Here is a 14,321-nt window from a genome sequence, read left to right on the forward strand (position 1 = left end):
CCTGACGTGCACCTCCTCGCCGTCACCTCCGGTCACAGCGCACACGCACGGCACGCCTGACGCGCACCTCCTCGCTGTCACCTCCGGTCACAGCGCACACGCACGGCTCGCCTGACGTGCACTTCCTCGCCGTCACCTCCGGTCACAGCGCACACACACGGCTCACCTGACGCGCACCTCCCCGCCGTCACCTCCAGTCACAGTGCCCATGCACAAAATATCCACAGCTGTTCCCAAAGCCCACGCATGGTCTACACGTTGGCCCTGCCTCCCCACACCGCTTCCAGTATTTCGTCAGTGATCTTTGCTAAAGAAACTGGGCATGGGTACTATAGCTGTTCATGTGTGGTTCACCAGACCCAAATCATTTCCCTCGTGAAATTTCAAAGATTTCAGAATTAATTTTTCAGTATCTTAAAAATTAAAGTTCTGCTTTAGTTTTGGAGATCGCTGTTAAAATAGCAGGAACATTTCCACTCAAACTACTCCTAATATCTAAAATCGAGCTGAATTATGGACATGGACAGATATAATAACAAAATCCAAACCAGAAAGTTAATGCCTGTTTTTCTAACCATTTTTTGTTTAGAGGCCAGGTTCTACTAAAAAGCAGAACTTCCATTATGGACCAAGTATTTCCATGATATTTATGGGCAGAAAATAATTGAGGCCATTGTTAAAACAGCCATAACATCCAGAAAAAGTCCCTCCGTGCTGTCTGGCATCCAAGGACAGCAGACCCTCCGGTCGCCGGCATCCCCACCCAACACCACCCACAAGCCCTTATGAAGATGGCAGGACAGATAAAATGACCAACCGACACCCAGACAAGAAGAGGAAAACCAGGCTTCCCAGCTTCCCTTCTCGAGATGCGGGTTCCCTATGCAAACACGTGCAAATGTCTCTCAAAGTGTCCACTTCAGTAGGTTCTAGCTCTGCTCGGGAACTAAATCAGACACCAATGGTTTCACGGTGACAGGAGAAAGCCCCCAAAAGAAAACGTTTTAACCAAGTTCCTACTGAGTCTGTAAAAGTAGAAGAAGTTTTGTCTCTTACCTACTACAAACATGATCTATAAGCAGAGACACAGAATCTAGGTTATTATCGAGTTTGGTGTTGTGATATAGGCACCGATCCCTCTGTAATTCCACTGCCTGCCGCAGGAGAGTCTGTAAACGCCGTGGGGGAAGCATCACTGATGGCGGCAAATACGCTGTAAAACAAGACAGTTTTAAAGAGAGAAATAACAACAAACGTTAAAATACCAAGACAGTAGGGCGCCTGGGTGGCTCAGTTGGTTAAGCGACTGCCTTCGGCTCAGGTCATGATCCTGGAGTCCTGGGATTGAGTCCTGCATCGGGCTCCCTGCTCGGCAGGGAGCCTGCTTCTCCCTCTGACCCTCCCCCCTCTCATGTGCTCTCTGTCTCTCTCATTCTCTCTGTCTCAAATAAATAAATAAAATCTTTAAAAAAAAAAAATACCAAGACAGTATAACCTTTAAGACACTTGCCCCCCTTCTGTTGCACCTGCCGCCGCCCTAGAAATCTTATGTCCCTCAGAGCAGGAGAGGTGACACAGCGGGAGCTTCAGGCGTGTTTGTCAGCAGCTACAGCTATGTTGTCACAAAATGGAACAGATAGGAGGGCTTTAATCTGTACGTGAATTTCCAAAAACACAAAGCAACCCCCCCGCCCCCCCAAAAAAAAGCCAGTGATGATGAAGAGAAAACCTGCAGAAGACTGTGTACTGGAGGGAGACTACAGATCACTGACAGTATAAAAGGAACCTCTTCCCAACAAAGGGCCAGCCGACAGGTGGGGACAAGCACCAGGTCTCATCAGATTGCTTCTAATGCCCAGGATCCTGTGCAAACTCCGGGAATGACTGGTGTTTTGATGTGGATACCCATCTCTTCCAATCCTTCCATGTCTCACACCTCCCCAACCACATGGTTTTCTGATTCTTAGGATCTCTACTCCTCACCTCTACTCCACACCTCAACGTGAAACACACAGAATAACATGATTTAATCCGAGAGGGAAAAAAGATCTTCTCTATAAAAGTGTGGCAAAAATAAAACCCCGACTCTAATCTGGAAGTTATATAGAACATATCTGGGGGTGGGGGGGCAGAGAGGAAAACAGTTTACTTAAACCTGGGCCTTCCTGTTGAAATCAACAAATATTTAAAACACTTGTAGTTTACATTTCCGGCTTATGTATTTTTTTCTTCCAACTACAGCACTCCTCCCCCCCAGACAAAATCTTAACGGGAGCATTACTGCATAACACAAACGAAGGGAGAGCTGCCCTGGGACCCATGCCCTCTCCCCCGACTCCCGAGGAGGTGAGCTGCTTTGCAGACTCCAGGGCAGTCTGGAAACCTTTGCTTGAAAGGGCTTACTGGATTTTCCCTTCTTCCCTATGTAACTGCTCACTGAGCGTGCATCTGGACACAAGAAGTCTTCCTGATCAATTCAGAGTATCTATTTCTGATTAAGAGAAAACACAGAAACACCAAAAAGTAAGACTCTTACTCTGCAGTTTGTCCAACAGTTTGGATCGGGAAGCTGTTCCTTTGCCTTCCCATTCTGCTTTTGCACGTAGGTCTTCTGCATGGCTACACATCAGATACCTAAAAACAGGACAGAGAAAGCACCAAACATTAAACCCTTTTCTTTGGGTAAAATAATGTAATTTTTCATAATTAAAAAGTATTGATCATACTTAGAAATATATATCAAATTCTTACTAAGAAATACGTATCAAGAACAAATTTCTACCGTGGACCCAATTCATTAATACAACCTGGCACCTGCATATATTTACTAAAATGTAATACCACAGTAACAGCAAAATGTATGATGTTACTCTTATGACATATTATCATCTGTTAGTAGAACATACTCCCTCGTCTGTTATTATCATACGTCATGCTGTGTATGTGGCTCTTCCTGGGTGCCAGGCTCGGTCCCAAGCTCTCCACACATACCACCTGACTGAAAGTGCGCCACAATCCTGGGTGAAGGGAGCACTGGCATTCTAATTTCACAAATGAACCACCCAAGGCATGGAAAGCGTAAGGAACTGGCTTAGGGTTAAGAGGCAAAAAAGGGGATATGAACTCAGGTATTTTTAGTTGCAAAACTTGCTCTTAACTACTGTGCTAACTGAATTGCTTCTCAGTAGTAAAACAAAACTCCCCCCAAACCCCAAATAAAATAAAAAACCCTTCAAAGATATTTATACTAAGTTAATTAAACAAAAACAACATACCTTCAACAGTTTATCATAAACGTCACTCAAGAAATGGTATAATTGGATAATCATCCTTGGGTCATCCTGTGAAAGGTATTGAGATCCCAAAGCAGAAACTTTGGGAACTGTTTTATTACTCACTATATGTGCCGAAGGAGGCATAAAAGCTAAAGTCATGGATTCTGGAGAATACATGAGGCCCCCTGCTGGAAGTGTGACCCTGACCTTGTTCTGGCTCTTCTCAGAAGAACTGGCTTTAAAAGTAAAAGAAGTGAAGGCATTATTCAGACATTGAGATTAGACCTGGCGAGTACGTCTCCTGCTACTTTGTCTGGTACTCTGTTCTCAGATCTGTTCTCACTTGTAAAAAGGTTCTTAAACAGGGAAGTAAGGATTAACTAAGACAGAGTATATTAAGTACTTGGTCCACTACCTGGTATACAGATGGAGCTTAATATATGATAAGAGAAGTACGGGAAACCTCTCAGTTGATGTGTCACCTTCTTTTTCTCAACTGCACCAAGCAAACTGCATTCAGCATTGAGTAGTTACTTGCCTCTTACTCAGGAGCAGAGAACTACCTGCTCTCTTGCTTTTTATTTAGTATATGGTGTCTTAGCTGATGAGAACTTACTTTGTTTTAGTAGCATGAGTAACCTGATTCAAAATACCCTATATAAGCAGCTGGGTATTGCAAAACTACTGGTTTCTAAAATAACTTTTTTGGGGTAAAATTTATTATCAATAATTTTATGGAAAAATTGTTCACTTTTTAAATTTTGCAAAAGATACCTATGATTGTTTCTGCCCCTTCTGAAAACACACATTACACCTTAAGGGCTTCAAAGAATGTCTGTTTACAGGAAGCTGTGTGGTGTAACTGAAAAGATGCTGGACCACTGGGAAAAAACCCTGGATCCTCATGCCAGCTCTGCATCTGGCCATCTTTGGGCCATTTCCTTATGGGAAACAGTCAAGGGACACACCGAGTGAAGTTCATTTTGGAATCAAAACTATGTGATTAGGTTATATGTTCTGTTACCAGAAAAGGTGACACAGAAATCAGACTCCTTATCAAAGAGATAAACAGAACCAGTGAATCTGTCAACTACAGTAGTAAAACACCCAGCCTGCTGCTCGAGGATGCAGCGGGTGAGGACCAATGACTCTGCCATCAGTCAAACCAGGCCTGGAATCCTGGCTCTCTGCTTTACCAGGCGGGCTGGTTACTTCACTTCTCCAAGGTTTAGTTTCCCTTTCCTCAAAAACCCTAAAATGAACCCTATATCTCTTTGGGTCCATCGTTTTGGCCATCATTTTGTATTTGAAAACTCATTGTGCGTCAATGATGTTCTAGAGGCCGGGGCCGTACCATATAATAAAAAATGCTATAAAAAAAAATTAAAAACAGTGATGTGACAAGACAATGCCTGTTAGGTGGTTTTAGGAGAGGACTTCTGGGCTGGGACCTGAGCACCTAGTAGCCAGCTATGGAAAGATTCGGGGAAGAGCATTTACGATAAAGGGAAGTGGGAGCGGCTTGGCCAGTTAAGGAACAGAAAAATCATTAATATCACTGGAGAGTAAATGAAGGAAGGAAAAGATGGTGAGAAAAGGTCAAAGACTCCAAAGGCTTGAGCATAGATTCTAGATTTTAAGGGTGATAGAAAGCCAGTGCGAAGTTTTAAGAAAGGGAGATAAATGGCTTAATGTACGGTTTTACTTACATATTTATGTATTTATCTGGCTGCTGTGTGAAATGTGCATCATTAAGGGAGTGAGACTGAAAGCAATGGGACTCACAAGGAGTTCACTCGAATATTCTAGGAAACACATTTATGGATTCACTAGGATAGAATCTGTGGAGATGGAGAGAAATGGACAAATCCGGGATGTTTTAGAGTTTGGCCAACACATGTCAGAGTTAAAGGATTTAGGAAATGCAAGGATGAGGTTTGTTTTTTGTTTGGACAAAGGTCTTACCGTTTACTGAGATGGGAAAACTAGGGGAGGAGCAGGTGGCGGGGGGGGACGACAAGTGGATTCAAGAAGCTCGCTGTGGACATACACCTCTGCGACACCCCAAATGGAGACCATCAAAGAGGCAGTCAGATACATATACTGGGACCTGAGATGAGAGCCTCCGGCAGAGAGACGGTATGTGAGGGCGCTGCACAGAACGAGGGGACCTGGCGGGGTGTGTGGACAGAGAACAGAAGAGGGGCCCGGATCTGAGGCCTCGGCCCCCTGACATGGAAAGAGCAGATGTGACGATCAAGTGAGACTGTGTACAGGAAATGCTCAGCAAGGACCTGGGGCGGGACAAGCACACGTTAGGAAGAGCGTCCGATGCGGCGCCGTGGAAGGTTCACTGCTCATTGTCTGCACAGAAGGTTACGCCACAGGGTTTTGATGAAAGACTATGAAATGGCGATACGTATTTCTTCTTTCTTTCACCCACTTAAGTATCTATTCGAATATGCAACGCTTCCTAGGAGGACAAAAGTAGCCTGAATGCATTTGAATGAGTGTATCCAGAGCAATATTGTGCAGGGACGTAGCCCGACTCCAATCTTGGAAGAGTGGCACCCGTGCTGGCCCTGCCGGCCCCTCCGTCACCCCAGCATCAGGAGCCCACGTCCTTACCCGCTAAGGACGTGAATGCGCTCCGTGTTGTATTTCAAGGGCGTCAACTCGCAGCGCAGAACTTGAAGCGCCTCCAGGACCTTGCCGTCCTCCAGGTACTCTAGGTACTTCTGCTGCAGCAGCAAAAACTTCATCCTCTGACAGGACAGAAAGCAGCAGTGAGGGGAAAAGTTGATGGGAGGGTCAGAAAATGTTTGTGCCTAAACAGAACAGTAGAAACCATTCTACTACGCCCTCTGAAAATCACTTCTTACAACGCTTTAAGATGACTCAAACTATTTTGGTTTAATAGTCACAGTAGATTAAATGATCATCTTGCTCAATTCCACATCTTCATAAAACTGCTTTGAACCAATAATCCCAAATTAGGTAAGACCATTAGCGACCAAGGCATCGACAGAGGAAAAAATGAACTCTGCCCTTAAAAACATTCACCTAGAATTTTATTCTTGCGTGAAAATTCAGAACTATTCCAGGTATTCTAAATTGGTTTTAAAAGACTGACTCTTACAATAGGGCATCAGGGGGTTTGATGCCACAAGTTTTAAAAAAGATGGCAGAAAAACCGGTTAATGGAGGAATTACTTAAAACCTACAACGTGTCGGAAGGACTAAGCAGACTGCCAAGCAGAACTAGAGCCTTGGGGCAGAGGTCACAAAGCATCAGACGAGGCTCATGGAAGTAAGGAGAGCTGTCCAGCAAAAGGCCTAGGGGTCCATGTGCGGAGTGGGCAAGCGTGAGCCTGATGGCCTTGCTCTTGCTAGGAGGTCTACGACAGAAAGCTGAACTCCAAAGTCTGCAAAAGGAGTCAGTATTTGTCTGTGTGTACTGCTAACAGCCTGATCGCTGATGCATTTAACTACGGGGCACAGACAATTATGATCAGCTCGTTTCCCCCAAAAGGACAAACCGTTTCCTGCTCATGGTGAAGCACTTTCGCACGGAGTTATTTCGCTGAAATGGGTTTGGCTCTGATACTTTTTAATGTCCCTTCACTCTACTATGGTACTTTTAACTGGAAAGTGATCATCATGGTCTTAGCAGCCTTTTTTTTTTTGGCTAAAGAGAGATACTTATGAGTATCAAGTTGAGCATTTTTTACAGTAGAAGACCACTGCCTGGAGGGACTCTTTCATCCTATCTGCTACCCATGGGTCTGGAGCGAGCCGACGGAGGCAGGTACGGAGGTCAGGGGACAGAAAACGTCAGCCATATTTAGAGACCCCAAGAAATACAGTAGTCAAGATTTTAAACCCACTTAAAAGAAGAAAACAAACAATAGCTTTTTCTTCCTCAGTAAAATGTTAAGTATATATATACTGCTGTCCCAAAATGGTGTGGAGAAAAGATCATTTCTTCAGAGAAATAAGAGTACCATGAACTTCTCTGCACGATTTTCTAGTATGGAGTATTTAGAAGAAAGGCCTACCTACAAGCCTCTAAAAATGGTTTCTAGGGAAAGTAAGCAAAACAAACCCTGTCAGGTAAGTTAGGCCTACATTTAAACACCTCTTTTGTAAGATGCATTGCATATGTTTGGTGATAATCTAAACTTAAATCTGTAACTAAAGAACAGAAAAAATTTCCAACTATCAGATGAGCTCCTGTAACTCTAGAGAAACGACACCTCGCAGATTCTACACATCATGCTGGACTAACGAATGCCTCAGAAACAGATCGCTTACCAAGATGCCCTGAAAAGTGTGCTGCGTGGAGCCCAAAGTTACCCTTTATTACGTCAAAGAACAAAATACTCTGGTGTCCGTCAGATGACAAAAACCAAAGACTTAATAAAACAATTTAAAAATCAAAGTATTTTATATTTGAAGTTATTCTGAATATTCTCACCATTTTATCTCCTGAAAACAACTTCCATTCTTTACGAAATGTAGATTTTATACATTTCCGTTTACCGACACTGTCACAGTTATATTTCACATAGTGTTTCTGATTCAAACCTGAGAATCATGTTTAGTTGCACTATTTTTTCATTTAAGTGCCACATGGAACTGGCCAGTACATGTACTTGATTTCTCCACTCAATTTTTTTAGCGATTGGAAATTTGGAGAAAATTACTTTTTCATGATTTATTTTTGGGGTGCCAACTATGAGGTCCTAGGCACAGCCCCCATTCCAATGTGTGTAGGGACAGTGCCCCAAGTGCTGTTTGCTCCTTATTTTCCCACCAAGATCCTGCTGGAACATGCTTCTGTCTTTCTAAGGGGAAGGGGCAGGGCGGGAGAGGAGGAAGGCAGGACATGTGAGGGAAGCTCATTCAAATACGTATTTCTGGGTATACAGGGCATGCTACGAAGGCAGCGCAGACAATTTTCTAGGAGCCATTTTATCCAGATGAAGACTAAGAATCTCCTCAAACAGGGTATCAAATCCTGGTAGTGCACATGGCAATGGACAGGCTGCTGGCCAAGCACAGCTAAAGATTCGGTTGAAAGACAGTATGTTTATTCTCCTAAAAATCAGTTCCATTCGTATTTGACACATAAGGATGGAGAGTAAAACTGCATTTCACTTCCCAAAGTTTAAAGCACAAAAATGTAAACACAATTTCAAGAAAATAAACACCTTTCACAAATGATGTTAACTATTTAAAATTTTAAAAAATCAGCAAAACTAAATAAAGTTTGCTGAGGTGGGGACAGAGCCTTATGAACTTTTTTTTTTTAAAGATCACAGCTTCTTTTAAATGAAGAAAAAAAGAAAGAGGCTGAGAAAACAAACTGCCCTTTATAGCTCTTCCCAGCTCCTAATGAGACCTCTGCGAGAGTACTTCTGTTCTCTGATAATTTCCCAGCATCTTTCGGCCCAGGGTGTCTGTCTGTCTCTTACTACCCAGTAGGACCGTGAAAGACAGCTCCACATAGTAGGTCTTGCTGTTGCCTCCCATCCTACCCAATATTGGGACTGCTGTACCCTCTCCTCCCACCTAACTGTCCTGACTTCCACTGAAGGAAAAGTCCGAGGCTACACAGACTATCCAGGGCAGGCTCCCTGCTAACTCAGGAGTGGTTCTGACTAATTCTGCAATAAGGTTATAACCAAGTTGTATCAATTAAACCATGACTCAGAGGAAAGGGGAAATGAATTATATTTAAACCATGGCTTTCAAAGCCCTATTTAACTTTAAAAAACAGTAGTTAATTTTTGTCCATGAAATTAGCATTTGAGCGCTTTTCTTAAGCACATTTCTATTATACTAAAAAATAAACACAAATTTTGGAGGAGTTTCCCATGTTACTGGCCTCTCTACCCATCCAAACTCCCCTGACGTGGTGAAGCACATTTGAACCCAAACTGACAAATGTTGATTCAGGAGCTCACTTTCCAGAAAATCCAGAGCAAATTCTGCTATCCATGGTATCATTTGACTGGAAACCATTAAGAAATATGGGGGGTAGGTGGGGAGAGCAGAGAGTGGATTGGGTCAATAAAAATGTTTGGGCTTAAAAAGTAAAATATAATTTTAGTTTTGATTAAGTCATCAAATGTGTCTGGGTGTACAATTAAAATAATTATGTTAAAAAAAAAGAAGTCCCAAATAGTTGTCTTCTATGGTATTATTACAGCTACCCTGGGATTGGGTTCTCTTCTGGAGATGGAGTGGGGGAGAGGAGTAAATCTGAACACAAACTAGAAGGGGGAAAAAGTGCTAAACTGAATCTTAAACCTGGAGCCCCTTTCTTTGGACAAATACCTAAATAGTTTGATGGTGCGAGGCTCAGCCAGAGATTTAACCTTCATCTTTTATTAGATGCTGCAATGTTCTATACATTGAACAGGCTGTAAAAAGGACTCTTCCTCGTTATCTATAACTACCTTTTTTGAGTTTACACGTTGCTTCTAATGAAGGTTTCAGGTAGTCATAATCTAAATAAAACACAGAAGCCCCACATTTCTGTGAACAAGTAAGAAAAAATAGGAAGTGACCCTATTTAAATTTTTACTACCTAATTACAAAGAGAATTTGAAGTGAGGATTTAAAAAAAAGGCAAACAATCCTCCCAAAACTCACACACTTATTTTTTGTCTATATTTTAGGGTCACTTTCCATTCTGTTGGAGCTAATTATTTATGAGAAACTGCCCAATTAAAATATACTTAGGTTCTTTTTTTTTTAAATCCCAAACACACTGACTGGGAAAAATTTAGTTGCTGCGAAATGTATAACCCTTTTAAATGTAGGTGTTTATTTTAACTTCCGTGTTTTCATTTTTTAATATTTAGCATGGAATTGATCATTCCATGAGTTAATTTATTATCAATCATCTGATTTCACAGTAAGTAAAAATTTGCTTTAAAATATTTACTGAAAGCAAAAAATATACATATTAAGTCATCAATTTACATTAATCCGTATTTATTCATACTTGTTTGTACCTTCAATTCGCCTGAAGTCCATTCTCTAGAATTATATATTATCAATTTGAAAACTTTTGTAATTAAGATTCCCCCCCCGGCCAAAAAAACCCCAAAAACAAGAACAAGAGGCTCTATTAGGTTTACAGACAAAGGCGGCAAGATTAATGTTTGACCCAATTAAAAAAAAAAAAACCAAAAGGTAACAGTAGTCATTTACTAATATTTAACAAACAGCTGGTTTCCCTACTTGACTTCCTACTGGCCTTCTTTCCCTCCCCCACCAGACAGGAAACTGCTTTTGACAACAAATGAATCAGCTCGAAGTTAAAAGGCCAGCAGCCAGCAGCTGATTCTTCATGGTTTCCAATCGCAGGCACTTAGAAAAACTTATCCCCCCCTCCTCTCCCTCACCGACATCTACAGAAGAATTAAAGCCTACCAGCAGAAAAGATTCATCAAGATTTATGAAAGAAGCTAATAGGTTAGACTACTGAACTGATCTTGTCGGGGAAATAAGGCCTGTAAGCAGAGTCCAGTGGTCAAATCTGCACACAAACCCTCCACCAGAGTGATCCACATTATACACACTTTGACACTGTCAGTGCACACAACTGGAATGCACGAGTGGAAAATGGTGAGCACACCAAAGGAGTTGCTTTGAATTAACTGTAATTGCCAAAGATTAAAAAAAAAAAACCAAAACCAGGACAATTCATGTATCAGCTACTTAAGGCTATAGGATGCACACACCCAAATACATTTCCTCTGCCAGTACGATCAGTATAAATAACGTGAAAGCATAATTTATCTTTGATTCCACAAATATAAAACTGCTATTAACAGCACTGAAAGCATGAAGATCTTTCAATTAATTTCTAGAAGCTTAACTTATAAAGTAGGTTCAAACGACACATTTACTAAACATGATTTTAAAAAGGTAAAACTTTAAAGTATCAACACTCATCCTAGTTTACAAACTTAATTATATGAAATTTAACTATTTTTAGGCCTTATCTTTTGTAAGAGACAGAAGCCTAGAATTATCAATAACCTACTAAAATAAGCATGAATGTGAAACTAAGAACAAAAGTGTATTTACCACAATTATTCCCAACAACGTTTGAGAGATTTCAAGTGCGCCTCTTACCACAATAGCATGAGGAGAATGCACTAAAGGCTTTAGTTCATTCAGGTCATTTTCTGCCTGCAAAAATTGGCATAAAAGAAAAACAAAAATGTCACAGAATGCACATTCCAATATATAATTTTAGCAGCAGTCACACAGCTCTATATGCCCTACTTTACCTTCTCCCAGTCTCCTTCCATGACATGATTTCGGAATTTGGTGGCAGAAGGATGTTCTAAACGACATCCTGACTCTTGCATGAGGAGATCAACAGTCTGGCTGCAGGAGAGATACAGTGTAAAAAAGACCTGGCCAACTTGTAGGATTCACTCTTCTAAATCAACTCATGTCCATAAAAACAGTTGCAAAAGTTTTCAGGCTAACCTCATGATGGAGAAAAAAGAAATCAATAGTTGTTTTCTTTTTTTTTTAATTGTGCTTGGCTCAACAAACTTGCATTTTTAAACAGCCACCGTGATGTTGTTTTATCTAGTCAGGTTAAAAGCCTTCTTGAAACCAGAATCAAAAGAAGTTCTTCCAATTTTTACCATTTAATGCCTCAGAAATTTAGTGAAGTATAAAATCTCCAAGAACATGTTGTAACCAAGTGGTTAAATAAATAAAAACCAGGGTACTAACCACGTTACAACGTCTCAAAAGATAGAAATTGTTAGTTCCAGACAAGGGAAGAGAGATGACCTGGGTCAGGGAAGGGCCTTACATCCAGACGCGATGTTTGCACAGAAATTCTACTAGGTCAATCTTTAAAATTAAAATAAATCCAGCACCAAAAATCACTCTTTCTCTCTATACTAAAAATAGCAAATTTACTATGGTGTAGGTTCCAAACAGTCACGAGTTATTTCCTCCTGCTGCTGTCAGCTTGCTTCTTGTCTCAGTAACATGTTCTGTTAGCATTTACAAAATCTGTTTTCATACTAATCCTTCTCCTTAGGGAACAAAGTGAAATCTTTCAAAGATCTATTTCTCTTTGAGAGCTGAAAAGATCTACCAAATGCAGTTTGTCTCATCAGATATTCTGATACCTAAGAATCTTTATCAGTTTTCTCTATTTGTGTTTATGTTTCGATGCTTTCTCATTCAGCTCTGTTTATTTTTCAGCTAACCAGTGCCATGATCTGCCAGAGAATCAAAATACTTAGGTCACTTTTACAAAGTGCTCCCCTCACGCCCCCCTCCCGCGAGAACAAATCTGTAAATCCCAAACTACACCTGGGCTGGCCCTAAGAGCTGCTTTTGGCCTAGGCTCTGAAGCCAGGATGCGGACTGCTGCATGTCCCCCGCCCTGGTCTTATTCTGGCTTTGCTTCACCCACTATCAGGCCTGCAGGGCACTCCCCCCCTCCCCACCTTCCACCCCCTCGCTTTTCCTTTGTGTCTACGGATCCGTGGGTTCACCCTATTTTAGGTGCACAAGGCTACCGACGTTGTATTTGAAAATAAACGGTTGCCCAGATCAGAGATCCCCTTTTCACAGGCCTTTTCTTGTAATTCAAGTGGGATCTCGGCCGGGTTAGTGGTAGGCCTCTCGCACATACACAAGGGCCTTTAGATGACACCAACAGGGTATTTCACTCGGTGGCTCCCAAATTCTGCCAGCCCCTCAGTTCCCATGAACACTTGTAGGCGATTGTCTTTCCTGATTGGTGGCTGGCCTGGGCTGTCTGTCATAGTTGGGGGTGGGGAGGTGTCCCACAAAGATGCCTCTGAGATATACTTGAAAACCAAATCCTCCGAGGTCCATTATTTCCAGCAGCTCGAACGCACCCCTCCCCCACCACGCAGACACACACTCCCGCATCTGTCTTTATTGACAGACAATTCAGCTCCGAAGGTGTGCGGGCAGGGGGCAAGGTCCCGGCTTCCTGCCCCCCTCCCGAGCCCGCCACCGCCTGTCTCCGTCTCACGCCCCGCCGGGCCCATCCGTCTCCCCCTTCCCGGCAGGTCAGCTGCTCCTCCCCGTCCTCCCGGGGCCCGGGCCCCGCGGGCCGCGCACGATCTCTCGCCCGGCCGAGCTCCGTCCGGCCCCCTCCCCCACGCGGCCTCCGGGCCTCGGTCCGTCCACACCGGCGGCCTGGCAAGGGCACTTACTTGAGCCCTAAGCCATTCAAGTGCTGTCCTATGAGCCGAATGACATCCTCGTCGGACTGGGAGAGCCGCTTCTTCTTCTTGAGGCTGCTGCCCAGCTCCGGGGTGGCCGAGGAGGCGGCGGCGGCGGCGGCGGCCGAGGCTGCGGCGGCGGCGGCGGCTGCGGCGGCCCCGCCGGGGACCCCGTTATTGACATTCAGGCTGTTGCTATTGTTGCTGGCGGCGGAGGGGGCGGAAGGCAGCAGCCCGTTGGCGTGGGCCAGGTCCCCCGCGGACGACGACGACGAGGGGGACGACTCCCCGTTCTGGGCCGACAGGCAGGCCAGCTCCTGGGTCTGTCCCTGGCCCCCGCCGCCCCCTCCGCCGCCGCCGCCGCCGCCGCCTCCTCCTCCTCCTCCTGCCCCGTTGGCCTGCATGATGCTGCCGCTGACCAGGCTGTGGCCGCTACTTCGGTGGGGGGCGGCGGGGGCAGCGGCCGGGGGCAGTCCCACCACCACCACCACGGAGGAGGAGGAGGAGGACGACGACGACGACGAGGACGAGGACGACGAGGACGGAGGGGAGAGGCCTGCTCTGCCTGCCGAAGCCCCGGGCTCTCCTGCTCCCTCCGCCGCCGAGGCTCGGGGTTTCTTCCGCGGGGGCGGGGAGGCTCCGCCGGCGTCCGAGTCGGAGGAGGAGGAAGCGGAGGCCAGAGTTTCCTCGCCGAGAGAGGCCGTGGTGGGAAGCCGGAGGGGCGAGGCGGGGGCCGGGGGAGGGTCGGGGCGAGGGGGCCGGGGGCGGGAGGGGTCGGGGCCGGGGCGGGAGG

The 14,321-nt window shown here is 44.4% G+C and overlaps 1 protein-coding gene across 5 annotated transcripts in view; it reads right to left on the reverse strand.

Moving 5' to 3' along the window:
* WDR26 (WD repeat domain 26) overlaps positions 1 to 14,028 on the reverse strand; it is a 39,707-nt gene extending 25,679 nt beyond the window's left edge. Inside the window, exons 1-6 of one of the 5 annotated variants that reach the window (XM_035008660.1) lie at positions 13,520 to 14,027; positions 11,588 to 11,687; positions 11,382 to 11,486; positions 5,904 to 6,040; positions 2,537 to 2,634; positions 1,057 to 1,213 (exon numbers count right to left, since the gene is read on the reverse strand). In XM_035008660.1, coding sequence (XP_034864551.1) covers positions 1,057 to 1,213; positions 2,537 to 2,634; positions 5,904 to 6,040; positions 11,382 to 11,486; positions 11,588 to 11,687; positions 13,520 to 13,932 — 1,010 coding nt within the window. In that variant the 5' untranslated portion in view covers positions 13,933 to 14,027. Of the gene's footprint in view, positions 1 to 1,056; positions 1,214 to 2,536; positions 2,635 to 5,903; positions 6,041 to 11,381; positions 11,487 to 11,587; positions 11,688 to 13,519 lie in introns of all 5 variants that reach the window. The other 4 variants (XM_035008659.1, XM_035008661.1, XM_035008657.1 and 1 more) reach the window with 4 other exon arrangements.
* Positions 14,029 to 14,321: the final 293 nt, after the last annotated feature.

The sequence above is a fragment of the Mirounga leonina genome, unplaced genomic scaffold (genome assembly GCF_011800145.1).
Source record: "Mirounga leonina isolate KUSES-001 unplaced genomic scaffold, KU_Mleo_1.0 Mir_152, whole genome shotgun sequence".
NCBI lineage: Eukaryota > Metazoa > Chordata > Mammalia > Carnivora > Phocidae > Mirounga > Mirounga leonina.